We start from the raw sequence: 16,988 nt of genomic DNA, 5'->3' as shown, positions 1-16,988 counted from the left end.
AGTTTTACAACTAGACAGACATTTTGCATATTTCTTCTTATAATTATTCTTCTGTAATATATTAGGGAACTCTAAATTTTGAGATATATTAGACTTTGGGGTACTCCTAAGATTCTTACAATATGCCATTCGTTTTAAGAATTTTTATTGTAAACAAGTAATTTCGTATCGAAAAACATTTGTCATCATTTCATTTCTTCTTATGTTTATGCATTAGAAGATAAATTTTGAAGTTCTACTTACATAATGACAGTTCTCCTGTCATTAATGAGAGATGGTTCAGCAGGTAAAGACACTTAATGTACAAGACTGGAGATTGGAGCTCAGACACTGGAACTGAAAACGTTGGAGAGAGAACTAGCGCCACAAATTTGTCCTCATACTTCCACATATGTGTGTGTGAGAACTCACCTCTCTCTCTCTCTCTCTCTCTCTCTCTCTCTCTCTCTCACACACACACACACACACACACACACACACACATACACACACACACAATAGTAAATTACAATTATAAAATAAATATATATGTATGTGAATTTGGAGACACCATATGAGAATGATTAGCACATTATTGTCCTCTGCCCGCTAAAATTATTTTTGAAATTTGATTATGTTTTGTGTTAACTAAAAAGAGTATAATGTATTTATGAAAGTAAAATACTTTTGATGACTTACTTTACTTCTAAGTGTTACATTTAAGGACCTTTCTTTCCATAGCATATTCTGATACCTGCTATAAGCAGTGATTCGAGAGATAGCAAACTCTTCTGGAACTTGTTAGAAATCTAGTATCTGCGACATGAGGTTTTAATACATGAAATCCAAGTTTCCGGTTTTTGCTTTATTTTGTTTATTTATTCCTGGTCTTTAATATGCATGTTACAATTTTATCTAGTCTCTAAGCAGTGAAAAAATGCTTCTGTATTTTGTTTTGTTTTGATTTTATATGTATGAATTTTTGCCTGAATGCAGTCTGTGTATGCCGTGCACCTGGAGGCCAGAAGGGAGTTAAGTATCTCCTGGGACCAGAGTTACAGATAGATGTGAGTTACTATGTGGGTGCTGGGAATTGAGGTCCACAGCAAGAACAGCCAGTCCTCTTAACTTCTGAGCCATCTCTCAAGCCTTCTTTTTATAGACTGTTGCAAACCAATGCAAACTTAGGAAAGGACAAAAAAAAAGGCGGGGGGGGCGGGACTTTGGGAAATGCAAAGACTTCAGGGAACCCAGCGGCAGTGGGAGAAATAAAAAGGATGAGAGATGCCAAGGTGTGAAGAAGTCCCTGTTCTGCGGCTCTCTTCTCTCATTCCAACACTGGAAGGGGTTAAAGAGGAATGGAGCTGCTTTCTCCCTCTTTATTTCAGTTCTTTGTCATTTGCTAGCAAGGGTAAAATTTCCCTTCTTTGAGAAATCTCTGAGGTGATACAGTTTTGAGTCAGAATAAAACCCGGTGGAGTTCACAAAATTACAGAGCTGAAACAAACCTTAAACTCTCTCCTTTGAGCTTTGTCGGGACAGACCTGAATCACAAAGATTACCCTGCTAGGAGCAGAGCTAGGGTTTAGGTCCTAATAAAGTTTTCAAAGAAAGCTAGTTACTAGTCCAATTGTGAATCTCACAGTGTGAAGTGTTGAAATATTCCATCGCCTTGTCTGCCCAACTCCTTTCAGTCTGTGAAAAGAAAGAGTCATCAATAGGAACACATAGAATCTTCTTAACAGGCAGAACACCACACGACTCTAAGCATGGAGTCTCTCTTGCTGGTTTGGTTTGTTATCTGCTTGGGTGAACAAAGGGAAAAAAGGAAAGAAAGCTAATGGGTGGCTGTGATTTCTCTGTTTGCTTAAGACGTTCTTGTCACAACCTTACAAAACAATTATTGTCAGTATCCATGTTCTTAATAAAGCTGTGTCAATAGTGCATCAAAGTGTCTGACACTAAGGCCAGAAGTTTCCTCCGATACTAATTTGTCATTGAAATACCACAAATAAATAAATGCTTTCAGTGATGGGGATCCGATAAACAGGGCAGACAGTGGGACTCTGTTACAAACAAGCAAATGCCAACAGTCACTTGCAGTATCAGACTGTAACCACGTATGAATGTCTCCTTTCCTTAATGATAAGAAAGTACAATAAACATTATCTATTTAAAATGCTAAATAGCCATACAACTACTCTATCACAATAATGGCTTAGAAACTTTAGGTAAATGTCTTCATAAGACAATTAATATAAAAGTTCTGTTCTTATTGAATGGAGCTAAATATGTATTGGTGATAAATGCTTATCTCTGGCTAATGGATTGCAGTACCTGTGGTATGATTGAGCATCCTTTGGGTAAATACCCAAAAATGGTATTGCTGAGTCTGGAAATAGGTTATTTTCTAATTTTCTGAGAAAGCGTGTGCTCAGTTTATGTTTATAGCAGCCTTTGTAAAAGTCAGAAACTGGAAACAACCTAAATATCCCTTGACCGAAGATATAGATAAAGAAAATGTGGTATATTTACACAATGGAGTACTACACAACAGAAAAAAAAAATGACATCTTGGAATTTGCAGGCAAATGAATGGATCTAGAAAACATCTTATTGAGTGAGGTAACCCAGACCCAGAAAGACAAATATAATATGTACTCACTCATAAGTAGCATTTAGACATAAAGCAAAGAAAAACAAGCCTACAATTTCACAACCCCAGAGAGCCTAGGCAACAAAGAGGACCATAAGAGAGGCATACATGGATCTAATCTACATGAGAAGTAGAAAAAGACAACATCTCCTAAGTAAATTGGGAATGTGGGGATCATGGGTGAGCATAGAAGGGGAAAGAGGAGGGAGGACAGCAGAGAAAAATATATAGCTCAATAAAAACAAAACGAAAAAAAGTTGCAGTACCTTCTGACTCTCCTAAGTAGCTTTGTAAATTATATATATATATATTTTGGTTTTTCGAGACAGGGTTTCTCTGTGGCTTTGGAGCCTGTCCTGGAACTAGCTCTTGTAGACCAGGCTGGTCTCGAACTCACAGAGATTCACCTGTCTCTGCCTCCCAAGTGCTGGGATTAAAGGCGTGCGCCACCACCGCCCTGCTGTAAATTATATTTTAATTAAAATATAATTCCATCACTCTTCCCTTCTCTCTCTCCAACCACTTCCATGCTTCCTCCCTCCAAATTTTATCACCTTCTCCCTTTCAAATTGAGAATTGATTATTATCTTTACATAATAGAGATACAGTGCCCAGATAAGAAATATAACCTTCCGAGCACATAAAAGTCCATGTTTCTTAGATAACACAACATGAATATTATTTGCAATCCGTTATGGCTGGCATCTCTAGTTTGATTTGATGAGATCATAAGTGTTTTCATCAGCAACACAGGATACATCTGATATAGAATCCTGATATTTTAGGGTCATGGAGTCATGGAATATCTCTTTTCAGCAAGTTCAAACAAAGAGAAAGCGACTAATTTCACATCACTAGACAGCTTTATATTTTTTTTTATTAAAGAGCATGTTTCATCTATTTTATTTCACTGTGGTTTGTTTTTATACTCTCAACATCACATGTGTGTTCCAATCTATTCCAAATCTATATTTTCCTACAGTATCAATACTTAATCATATTTTTTGAACATCCAGGCAGCTACATACAGTGATACAATCTAATTTTAGATCAGAGCACTTCTACTTAACAAACACTAATCCGCAAAAAAAAAAAGAGGGACAGAGCAAAACATGATGCTAAAAATAAGTGTTGCTTTTCACATGACAGGCAAATTGGCTGAGTAAACACTTGGTTTACATTCTATCCATAGGAAACGATTGCATTGAACTTACAGAAAATACAGAGGCCTTTATTAAATCATTCTTAACCAACCTCTTTTATTTGCCCTTATCAGAAAGCAGGTAAATGGGAATATAATTTCAAGGTAAGTGGCCTACAATTACTAATTCCCACATTCCCGTGTAGTAGAATTTATAATAATGAATGATGGCTCAATTTACCATTTGAAGGTCATATCCATTAGACTAGCATTACCTTCCCATGTTCCCAATGACCCACAGCTTTGATTTCTTGCTAAAATCAGCTAATAGAAATGCCAGTAGATTAATGTTGCATTTATATCCTTTCCTGATTGTTTACACTTGCTTTTTAGAATACTTGTATTCTTCTGCCCCATTTGTGTTACAGTGTAGTTGCATTTTTAAGACACCACACTAAATGTTTTCAACAAAAACATTTTGAGATTAAGATTTAGAAAACAGCTATTTAGTATTTGGCCAAGAGGTTTTGAAATCTCTGGCTTCTTCTTTTGTTATTTATTTATTTATTTGTTTATTTATTTATTTAGACAGGGTTTCTCTGTAGCTTTGGAGCCTGTCCTGGAACTCACTCTGTAGACCAGACTGGCCTCGAATTCACAGAGATCCGCCTGCCTCTGCCTCCCAAGTGCTGGAATTAAAGGTGTGTGCCACCACCGCCCAGTTTAACCTATGACTTCTTATTAAGTCATAGTCCTATTAAGTTTTATGATAATCGAAGGCCAGTCTTTTTATCTTTCTATGTAATAATGTAAATTTATTGTTTTTATTTTAAACATTTAGTATACTGACTGAGATAGCTGTAGCCATTTCTGAAATCAGCTATGCAGCCAGCTGTATGTGATCATCAAACTATCATGTTTGTAATGCAAGTGTTATGTTTTAGTTTTAGCACCAAAATTATTTTCCTAGCCTGATCCCATTTGGATTAAGTAGGACCTGTGCAGTTTGCATTGTAGATTTGTAAGTAGCTTATGACTTTTCAGATGCAAATACATCATTACAGAAATCACACACATGTCTCATGTATCTTTAGATATTGTGATTCAAATTCTATACATAGCAGTGAAACGCAATGCCCTACATTTTTGAACAGAATGACTAAGTGATGTTATATTATACTAAAAAGATAATACGAGCTTTAGACTCACATAACTCTGCTAAGCTATCAGCATTTTAAATATTCCCATTGAAAAAGACATCTCTCAGTAAGCTACATGGGAGCCTGCAAGTCATATTTCTCCAATATGTGATTTGCTGTGAGAGCCTCATAATGACGTATTAATTGCAAAATTGAGAAAGGCATGCATGAGACACTCAAAGAATTAATAAAAGTATTTAGAAAGGATTCCCAAAATATAAATGAAAGGAGGATTATTAAATTTGATGACTTCATTCTCATAGATAGACATGTGATATATTTAATAATCATTTTCTTTTGTGGCCAGAAGATTTGTAAAAAAATAAACGCACCTTCCTTTGCTTTCAAGTAAAGAACACTAAATGACACTTGGTTTGGAAAGTAAAGACTATGGAGGTGGGCTTGAGTGTTTAAATTTTCTCTTGATTTATAGCTTTGTAAAAGTACATCTTAATTCATCTTTTTCCTATTAATGATGTTTGAAATTTATAATTCCTAACAAAAGATTTTTGTGCCTTAAAATGACATTTTCTAGGTAAAATTTCTACCAAAAATATCAATTAGCAGGAGATGATGTTGCCTAATTTAAACAGTGTAGATACATGCATATTTAGTCCAGAAAACTAGTCAAAGTGTGCCTGCCGTGGGCAGCATCATTTTATAGGTAAAATATGATGCTTTTTTCTATGTTTTCTAACTGTGTAATCACTAGATACCATTTCTCTGTAGCAGATAAACCCTGCAAAGGTAAACCCAGTGATTGCATCCATTACGCTGTCCACAAATTGGAGTTTACTTCAATAGAATTTACTGTCTTAATTGGCTTAACTAAATTCTTTGATCAATATTATTTAGTATATCTCTAGACTGGCCTGGAGTGGACAATTTGTTTAATATATCTACATATTTCTTGAACTTATACTTGGGAATAAGAAATAGTCAGATAGAATTAATTATTGCATTCACGGGGGATTTTGTCTTCTCTTGCTCTTTGTCTTCATGTATTCTACTGTGCTTACATGTGTGGATTCCTTAGGTCCATAGAGCCCAGCTTAGGCCCATGAAAACCTAAAACAAGATCATCTCAAGCAGTTTTCCTTAGTATCCTCTCAAGCTGGAGGCAAGCATATCAGGACACTAACATAAGAGAATTCTCTGTGATAATTATTTTGAATGACCTCTCTCAAAACAACTCATTTGGCACTAAAATGTATTTATTATAAGATTACGAAAACAAAATTCTATCAAAAATAACTTTCGCCTGAAATGTTCTATCATCTGAAGTCAAATTCCTCTTTAATAATCTGTCTTAACTCCGTTTTTTTCTACTGAGTAAAGCTGTCTGAAAGGCTGCCACCCACTGCTTCATGGATGCAATTATTGTGATGTGTGTCTCCCATCCTTTTCCAGGCGAAATTGTGTGTTGTCTGCTATGATTGATTTATTGCTGCCTTTGTACTTCATTTGTCATTATTCATTATTTTCTTTGTCAAACAGACCCACACTTTTGTTCACATAATCATGCAGGCCTGCCTCTCAATAAGCAAAGTGCCGGATGGCTCCCTACATCCTACCATGGAGACCTGTAATGATAGCACTTCGCAAAAATGGCTACTAAGAAATTATACGAGAGAAGAAGTTTTTAGAAATATATTTGGAAATCTTACTGATGATATTTTTCTTTAATGCTTGTAGAGGTTTGTGTTTCAGACTTCTTAAATTTACTTTAGTTATCAAAATATGAAATTTTATTAAAACATTTTATGGCATTATTTTTTTTATCTTTTACTTCTTAGCTGCTCATTAATTTGGAGACTGGACATTTTAAGTAATAATTAGTCTTCATTAACAAAAATGTATTTTCCAGTTTTTATTTCGAATATGCATATGTATATATGTGTGTGTATGTCTGTGAATATAATGGGTTAAATACATTGTGAAATATTTATTCTGTTTAAGCCTCACACTAACCACATCTGTATGAAAATGAACTGTATGTAAAAGATGAAATGGTGACTAAATGTAACATAGATTAAAAATGAATTATTTTGGAACTGTAAAATTATTTAGTTTTGTTATGGTTTATTCAGAGGCTCAACTATGTGTGTGTGTGTGTGTGTGTGTGTTTGTGTGTATGTGAGTATGTGTACCACATCTTCACATATTTTGTAAATTATCTTTGCTTTATTCTCAGACTCTAAGTAAATCCTTCACTAAGTTACCCTGTACAGCTCATGCAAAAGGGATATCTACACGTGTCTTCTGTGGATAGACAGGTGGTACAGTTAAAAATCAAAGCTCTTCAAAGACATGCGTTTTATTTATCATTTTCATAAATGGTGACATTTTATCATTAAATAATTAAGTGAATTTTATTCAGTTCAAGTCAATAAACAATTGTGAAATAATTTTGTAAATGATATAAATAAAAGCATATTTTGAATTCTTGGATTTAAGGGACTTTTTAAAAAAAGCAATAGATAAGTGATTTTTCTTTGTTCAGTCACTAGCTGTGGGGATGCATGGGAGGTTCTAGAGGTTTTCTGGTTCCAATAAACCAGCTAAAACTGTTGATGTATAATTGAACTTTACTACTGTGGCACTGCTAAAAACAGAAGCAAGGAGATGAGAGGGCAAAACAGGTATTATTTGAATTAGAGTGTATTTGAATCATGGACAATCCAAACAAGAGATGGAAAAATTGGAGTAGCCAAGACTGTTTGGATGAAGAGGAATTGCCAGAAGGCAATTTACATGTAATATTTGCATTTGTCTCTTTTTTTTTGGGGGGGGGGAGAGGGTGGGAGATGAGACAGGGTTTCTCTGTGTAGCCCTAGCTGTCCTGGAACTTGCCCTGGTAGACCAGGCTGGCCTTAAACTCAGAGATCTGCCTGCCTCTGCATCTGGAGTCTACCACTGAAAGCTAGGACAGTGGCATCTCAGCAGAGAAGCCTGTAGCAATTCCCTCATGGCTCTCTGCAGCTTCTGGAAACTAGCTAGCTTTCCCAAAGGTAACATTCTGCACAAAGTGTTGAGATCTCACCTGGCAGAGGAGGAAACCAACCAGCTCAAAGTAGATAGTAGCTCTGGTAAGATCTCCATAAACAACAGTGCATAGGAACCAACCAACTTAAAAGGTTCTGCTTTTACAGAAGCCCACAGCTTGATTACTGACAGACACGCACATGGACATTTACAGGTAGTATTTTTTTCAAAAAACGCCAAGCCTAAATGCCTAAAAGCGTGTTTTTAGCCATGATGCCCCAAAACACAGTTAACAGTTTTACTTTTACTTGGTTTCTGAGGACTTAGAGTTCAAATGCTTGAACAGAAGGGGGAAGAGATGTGTGAACATTTGTAAAATGTAACTCAGAGTTTTCTAATGAAGAATCAGAGACTTCAGAATGATTTTGGTGGCTTTTCCCGGTGTCCAACATAGTAAAAGAGAGAAATTAATTCATGCTTAGGAATACTTGAGCCTGAAATATTTGGCTTTCTAGTGTTCTACATTAGACAGAGTTTTTTGGTTGTTCATTTGTTACCTTTGGAGAAGTGGGTTTTAACTGCTAATAAGTTTTTTTTAAAGGAGACTAAACATTGATTAGAAAGAACAATACTAACTATAACGTTCTGTACTGACATTACTTGTGGCATTACAAATTATTCTATGTAATTTTAAAAACTCTTTATTCCAATGTGACATATGATAATTGAACAAATCATTCAATTACTGTGATAAATGATTATACTACAATAAAGTAATGACAGTACATTGTATAATTCATTGTGTGGTAACCTACTCAATAAATAAAAAATTGTTTTTTAAAAGAAAACTATTAAAGAACACAATGGGAAGTGCTTTTCTGAAGGAGAATGTACGCATAAGTTGACGCAAATCTGATATAGACATGATTTTCTTTGTTCCTGTTGATCTTACCTACAACGTTTTTTAAAGGAGAATATTTATTTTGTTTAATTTTGTATCTAATTTTAAAACTGACTAATCGTTGAATTTCCTGACATTGTAAGAATAAACCAGCCATCTTCTTGTTATCTTAGGCCATTACTTTTTACTTCTTTTTTTTTTTTTTTTTATTTTTTTTTTGCTAAAAATGACTTGAGACTCTGTATTAAAAAACGACAACAGAGGCTTCAATCTTGACATTACCTTCGTTTTTAAACACCTAGCCTTTTAATTTCCTGCTTGTGGTCAGAGAGACATCTTCCCAAGAAGCCTACCCTCTGTTTTGTCTTTTCTTACAACAGCAAAACACAGGACGAGCTACAGGTGTTTCTCTGTGTTGACGATACGTACCGCCAACAAATTGTCAAGTGCAAGAAAACATTATAAAAAGAAAACTTCCCCAACTTTTAGTTTGGGTAATTTATAAAAACATGTGTTTAGGACACAGTTTTCAAGAACAACTTGCCAATTACCTCACATGTGTGAGAGCATTTTAACGTAAAGATCTTTTGTGTGTGTGTGTTTCTGGGCATGGCCCATGGAATTAGCAAAATAATATAATTGATAGCTTGAAAGAATATCGCCTTAAAATATGTGGAAATACAGTCCTAAAAAGTGAATTTCATTACAATTGGAAAGAAAAGCTGTGCGAAGACTAAACACAGTTCAGTTATTAGACCCGTGGAAGATAACAAAGTGCATCATTATCTCTGTTTCAATTTAGTGCTGATAAATTTGCGGAAATATGATAAGCATCCCACGAAGTTAGATTGATTATTTCTGGGTACACTAATCACTGGTCTACAGTTAATGTCTAAGATACTATAGTTTAGTAGTTTTTAATGTGATTATCTCTGGCTATTTTGTTCATTTGATTGCCAGTTGTGTTGTTGACTTCTGCGTTTATCAAATTGTTGCTGACTAGAAAACCAAGCTTCTTCATAATGATTAATATATGTCACCTTCAACTGAACTCCAAGGTCATTAATAAGTTTTTAGCAAAGATGTCTTAATTTCCCGCAGTCTATAATAAATGTCAGACAATTCCTCGCTCAAATGATGGTGTATCTGACAATAGCAATCATCTTATGATCATAGTTACATGGGTAATTTAGAGACACCTGTACATAGTTCCTTTATAAAACATTTCATATTACTGTATATTGAAATGATATAGAATGTTTTTGAAGAGAACTTTTAATCTGGTTACTAGTAAGTTACTGACTGTTGCTTCTCGTTTGCAGAGACTCACTTTGAGACATGTCAACAGTAACCAATGTCTGGATGAACCTTCTGAAGATGACAAGATGGTGCCCACTATGCAGGACTGCAGTGGCAGCAGATCTCAACAATGGTTGCTGAGGAACATGACCTTGGGGGCATGAAGACTGTTTCTCCCAAGATGTGAATGAACGTCTCTACACTTTTGTTTATCCATTGTTTTGGTTTGGTGAAATTATTAACTTTGCCGAATTAAAAGTTTTAAAAAATACTTTTAGTATTCTAAAACACAGTTGTTTATAATTCATTTTTAGGAATGTTTATTTCCCTACTAAAATTTGTATCTGATTAAAGAAGCACATAAAATATAAGTAATAGGATACCGTTATTAAACATTTGAACTGTTTGGGGAAAAATACACTTTGCGTTTCCTTTTAAAATGTCTTTATTAGCCTCTTGTCACAGAGTTACTTGGGGTTGATTTTTTATTTTATGTTGTAATAATGATGAAAGAGAGATCATGTAATGCCTTATACTATATCTTAATTATGAAATATTATCATTGCTTTATAAAACTTTCTTTTAAAAAAATGCTTCATGGAACCACGATGAATTTCTATGCTAACAGTTGGAACACTTAAAAATTGAATTCATAACACAAAATGATCAGTACAAAGAAAAAAATTAAGTTTGCTACTGAATTCTTAGAATATTATATTATCATACCAAATAAAGGACTTAGAAATTTATTTTACATAAAAAATTTAAGTCTAATAATGAAGAGAGTGAGTCTGATATCGAGAAAAACAAGAGCATTATAAACTCCAGGAATCGCTGGGAGAGAATCTTCACCTCCACCTGAGGACAGTCTCACTCTGAGACTTGATTTCAGGATCTGAATCCCCAGCTGCCCTTTCTGTCTGCATACACAAAGCTGCACCTTTTCCCTTCACTCTAGGACTGTAGGTGAAAGGTGACCTTTTAGATTCAATTTAAAACTGTTTCTACCACTTTTAGTTCAGTCAGTGATGTCATTGGCACTTTGTATTTTATTTTTTAAAAAGTATGGCGCTATAATAATTTATTGCTATAGTATTAAATCTAACATCAATCATTGGAAAACAAAATTCATGAGAATTCATTAATGTGATATTAATTAAACTACTAGATATGGTTTGGAGTGAAATGTGGCTCAGTCTTATTTAGGGGATGTCATGTGTTATTTCAACTTTAAAATTCCTTTGTTCACAGTGAACGAACTGATGTTGTGAAAAAGACACAAACACAGTGATGGGATGTCAACAAATTTTTATATTTAATATTTAAGTAACCATCTAGTTGTGTATGTACATTTGATTTGTGTCTCTAGCAGCTAGAGGAATTCTATGGGCGTGGAAATAGAAGAAGATTCTTCAGGAGTAGAAAGTCCGTTCTTTTGACCTTTTGTTTTAGATGATCTAGAAAAAGCATTAATTGCTAGCTACACCTTTCTTTAGTCTATCCACCACCTTTTATCTTTGTCTTTCTCTCCTGTCTCTGTCTCTATCTTTCTCTGCCCCCATGCGCTCTCTCTCTCTCTCTCTCTCTCTCTCTCTCTCTCTCTCTCTCTCTCACACACACACACACACACACACACACACACACCCCTTTAGAATGAAGATAGATTTTTCTCAAGACCTTTATTTTCCTAGCTGCTTTCCCTTCCACTTTGGCTCCACACTGTTGGAACTGTGAAAAACAATCCAACTTGGAAAGCTTCAGGTTTGTTGTTTAAAGCTCAAGCATCCTTTACTCCAAGAACTTCAAGGAATTCTTAGATTCCCAAAATTTTGGACAAAAGATTTAATATCAGAGCTTTTATTCATGGGATAGACATTATTCATACCATCTCTAACAGAAACCCATGGCTCTCAAAAGACAGTCAATTTTAAACTGATCATGATCACTCAAGTCACCTGAAGCCTATAAACAAGTTCATTTTCTGTCTCCACTCTTTTCTCCTATGCTTTCTTCTTGTTCTGACTCAATAAACATGAAATACCCCTATATATTATTTTTCAGAAAATTAAAAAAGTGTAAACTCTCAAGTTCATTATATAATGTCTTCTACCTATGGCAATCAAAACACATATTATAGATAGGGAGTGTGGTCAATGACATTTTGAAAGAATATAATCGCTTAATGGGAGCTAAAATTGAAGCATCTCAGAAACATTTTATGTAAATGAAAATTTGTTATGGTCACATTGAAATACATAAGAACATAAGAAACACTCTCAAAGACTCCTCAGGTGACTTGAATATATGCTGTGTAGTGTCTGAAAATTAAAAAAAAAATAGGCGTGTGGAGAGACAAAATGATACAAAACATTGAAACCAGAAAGATTTAAGTTCTTCAAAAATATTTGCCTTCAGTAAAGTAAATGAAAGCCTTGATTGGAATCACAGTGAGTCACACATACACACACACACACACACACACACACACACACACACACACACACACTGATCCGGGCAAGTAGATTTTTTCAGTTGATTCAGTCTATACATTCCTCTGGGTTTTTCTCATAAGGAAAAACTCAGTTTCACCTTTTAGGATGTTCAAGTCAAAACTAGAGAGTTGAGAATTGAGGGATCATTCACACAATTGGCAAAAGTGTTCATGTCCCACCACCCCCAGCATGTAAACCTGAGCCTGAGCCCAAGCACCCGTATTTAGAAGAGCAAGTAACCACTAGATTGCTGGCATGTGTTTTTAATCCTAGCACTGAGTGGGTGAAGAGCAGTGAATTCCTTGAGTTTCCTGGTCATCCAGTTTAGCTTAATTGCAAAGCTCTAGGCCAAATGAGAGATTGTGTCCATAAAACCAACTGATGAGGCCTTTGATTGACTTCTGACATCCACATGTGCATTCACGTCCTGTTTGTGTGAGCGTGCACACACATATAAAATAGGTAAAGTCACTTTTGACTTTTCTTTCTCTTTCAGACTTTCCAATCCTTCCTACCTGCATGGAACTGCCTGCAGCCAAAATTAATGAGAAGTTGGCTAAAAACAAAATTTAAACTTGATCAAGATATGTTTAGAAATCCACACTTTTTTGATAACTGACTACATTGTGGTCAAGTGCTGATTTTGTAGATGACAACATCATGTTGCAATGTCAAAAGGTTGGGCAAAATAAGTCTAACCATCTGGAAATTGAAGTTAACTTAATTCTCTCTTTGGTATATAACCAGAAACCATCCATTGTATGTTAATATTTCTGACCTTCTAAATCCCATGCAGTATTACTATAACACCATATTTTTCCCAAGTCTTATGCTACCCAATGCTACACTTGTTTTCTTAATTACAACAGTCACACAGATACTGTTAAAAACAAATTATTACATTTCCCTGAACATAACCTTCTCATTAATTTTCAACTCATCACATAGTTCCTGTCATGTCTCTATGTGCACTCCACAAAACATATATGCACAAACTCTCTGCACATGGATATGTGCATAACACAGCATTTACATGTGTGTACATGCACATGCATAGATATCTCTTTTGTTTTGTATTTTTTTTTTTGAGACAGGGCTTCTCCGTAGTTTTGGAGCCTGTTCTGCAACTAGCTCTTGTATACCAGGCTGGTCTCAAACTCACAGAGAGTTCTCTGCCTCCCAAGCCCTAGGATTAAGAGTGTGAGCCGCCAGTGCCCGGCGATATTTCTGTTTTCTAATCTCTTATCATCTTTCATTTCATTACACTGTCCTGGCTGCCAAGCAAGTTACTGCTTTAGTGTTGGTTCTATCTGTCCCATACATGTCACTCTTTTTTTTTTTTTTTTGGTTTTTCGAGACAGGGTTTCTCTGTGGTTTTGGAGCCTGTCCTGGAATTAGCTCTTGTAGACCAGGCTGGTCTCGAACTCACAGAGATCCGCCTGCCTCTGCCTCCCAAGTGCTGGAATTAAAGGCGTGCGCCACCACCGCCCGGCTACATGTCACTCTTTTTAATTTTCTTTAGGTTTCTTTTCAAACATTACCTATTTAGTATAACACATTCTTGTCCTGTCTGCACTTTCTTGCTTTTATATCTCTGACCAAAAATAAATCTACTCTTTTATTTACATCAATTTCTGCCAGTCTCCAACACACACTTGGGAATACAATTACATTTATTTCAATCTTTTGATTTCAGTGCCAAGTCCACATCTTTGTAAGGTGTAAGCACCCTATTGCCAATCTACAAACCCAGGCATTGAAGTCTTTTATAAACCAAGGTTTATACTAGTTTTGCCCACTGGCTATATTTAGCTTCTTTTGTTATCTCTTGGCATACACTAATTATACTTCTGAAACTAATGAGATTAAGAGTGTGTTGAAGTTGTTAAGAAGCATTGTATCATAAGATTTCATATTTAAAACTCTAGAGTCCAGAAACATCTTTACAGAGAATTTTTAGAGCTTTGTTTCCAAATGTTCATTTTTCCCCAAATCCTTCATATTAAAGGACTATATGTTGTCATCTCTGTTAAAATCACCTGCCTTATGGAAATGAAATATATCATTTTATTAAAATGCTGCTTTAAGATATAAGTTGCTTCACTTTACTGAAAAAATATAGTCTCAGCTTTTTGGTTGTGTTAGATTGATCACAGAAGGGCTAAGATTTTTGAGTCTAAAAAGGAGATAATACATTCTTTCAAAATCATGTTTATTTTCATGTTTTGACAATGACTATATAAAGTTTATTTTCAATGTAAAAATCTATTAACAAAAGATATTATAGAAACCTTAAAACATTAAAGATGTTATACCATTAATTTCTGTGTTTATAGATTATAAAACTGAGCCATGGACATATAGTGTAGCTTGCCCAAAGATCATAGTATTATAAACTAAGCTGCCAAGACTCCTAAAACTACTGCCAAAAATATATAAAGGCACAATAATGGAAAAATAACCTTCGTCAAAATCTTTTATTAGTAACTTGATTCTTATTGCTTTTTATTATTTAATAAAATTTGTCCAATAAAATAAGACCACAGACAATAGAAGACCTGCATCACAGTGATTATTTTCCCTGAAAATATAATGTTTACAGAAGTGTAGAACACCCTAGCACCAGCACACAAATGGTTTGAGGAAAGCAGCAGCAAGCTTTTCAGTAGTAACTGGTAGAAATCTGTTATCATCTGTTTTCTTGCAATTCTCTTGAAGGTAAAGTGAGGCTGACCTACAGCTTACACAGCCTCTTAAACCGTCCATTCCTGAGAACACTGAGTGAGTTCTGTGTTTGCAGCTTTGCAGAGTACAGAGAAACCAGAAAACGTTTCTAGGTCTCCCAGGGTCGCTTTGTTATAAGCATAATATGTAAATTTGATTTCTCCTTAGTGCTTAGAAACAGCCCAATAAATAATAAGGAAAACAAAGGAGGGGAAAATAAACTGCTATGATAAAATAGCATAACTGGATTTTAATGGTTTTCTTAAAATTAGCGAGAGGTTAAGGATACAGTAGAGTTGGTTCAGCAAACTTCAGAATATTGGTTGCTCCCGTACATATGGTTACTCCATTTGAGAGGTGAACAAGCATAGTCATATCCATTGTATCTGATCTAGGAAATCAAGTTTTAGTTTCAAAAGAGGCAAAATTGAATGCATTCTTAAATTGCAGGCATAATGATTCGAATAAATACGAAAAAAATAAAGACCTCACCAAATATGAACCTTATCCTTGAGATGTTATTTTGTTCAACTGAGAACTTACAACTTTGACTAAATGTCCAGTGTAATTGGCCAGCAGGAATTCAGTGTGTCATCAGAGCTTGTGTTTCAAGATTCAGTCATAAGCTCCCAAAACGTCAGATAGGGAGTGGAAACACGGCATTTCTTCTGTATCACATAGGAGTGTCTGGTTTGATTACACCATTTTCAGAGTGTTATCAAGTATAAAATACTGTAGGCAGCTAAGGTGTTGGATGACTAGCAATTTGTTTAACTAGTTGGTATAGACTTGTTCCTGGTTTTTGTTTTTTAGTGTTTTATAAATTTGAAGAGAAATTTTCATTTAATTTATTTTTAACATCTCCCTGAGAAAGTAGTGATTCAACACAGTCTTCTGTCGAGATATTTCAGGTGAGGACCACTCTCTGATAATTGGCTCATCATTATGTACAGTAATGCTTTACTGACATTGTTGTTGTGGGAGGAGGAATCATTCTCCTCTGTCTGGTGAGTTAGAATCAAAAAGAATATTAGATATTGTTTCATCTAAGATGTTTCTGAAACAGATGCTTCAAAACTAAAATTTTCATCCTGTGTTTAACGGTGCGGTTAAAACTTAAAGACAATGCTGTTTGGGTCCTGGTGTTTCTTCATCTAAAAATAGCACAAGGGAGAAACAGGAACCCATAACCACAGAACTTTCTTTGAGATGGGTGGGGACCATCAGTTTTTAAAATCAGTGTAGTCACAGCTAGAGAAAGTAATCTCAAAAATGTTTAGACATGTTCCACACAGAGGATTGTGCATAAAGATTTAAACATTTTAAATGTTGTAAGCATTACGAAATGGTATAATTGTTCTTTTGCTGTAAATTTAAATATTTATACATTTTTGTAGAATTAAAGTATGCCAATTTAGTTTTCCTTTGGTATATGTTGTCTTTTTTCAAATAAATTTTGCTAGTACTTCAAACAGATAATTTTAGAATTCCATATTTATGTTCTATTTTATATAATAAAGGAGTGATTATATAAAACCATTTATCAACAGCAAGAAAGTCTTGTAAACCCAGTAAAATCTTATACCCAAAATATGTAAAACAGAAACATTGA

General features: G+C 34.8%; 1 protein-coding gene across 4 annotated transcripts in view; it reads left to right on the top strand.

The window, feature by feature from the left end:
• Galnt13 (polypeptide N-acetylgalactosaminyltransferase 13) overlaps positions 1-16,762 on the top strand; it is a 458,666-nt gene extending 441,904 nt beyond the window's left edge. For all 4 annotated transcript variants that reach the window (XM_057755642.1, XM_057755643.1, XM_057755644.1 and 1 more), the window contains one exon: positions 10,184-16,762. In XM_057755642.1, coding sequence (XP_057611625.1) covers positions 10,184-10,324 — 141 coding nt within the window. In that variant the 3' untranslated portion in view covers positions 10,325-16,762. The remainder of the gene's footprint in view (positions 1-10,183) is intronic.
• The last annotated feature ends 226 nt before the right edge of the window (positions 16,763-16,988 follow it).

This window comes from Chionomys nivalis, chromosome 22, assembly GCF_950005125.1.
Source record: "Chionomys nivalis chromosome 22, mChiNiv1.1, whole genome shotgun sequence".
NCBI classification, from domain to species: domain Eukaryota; kingdom Metazoa; phylum Chordata; class Mammalia; order Rodentia; family Cricetidae; genus Chionomys; species Chionomys nivalis.
This window is presented reverse-complemented; position numbering and strand designations above follow the sequence as displayed.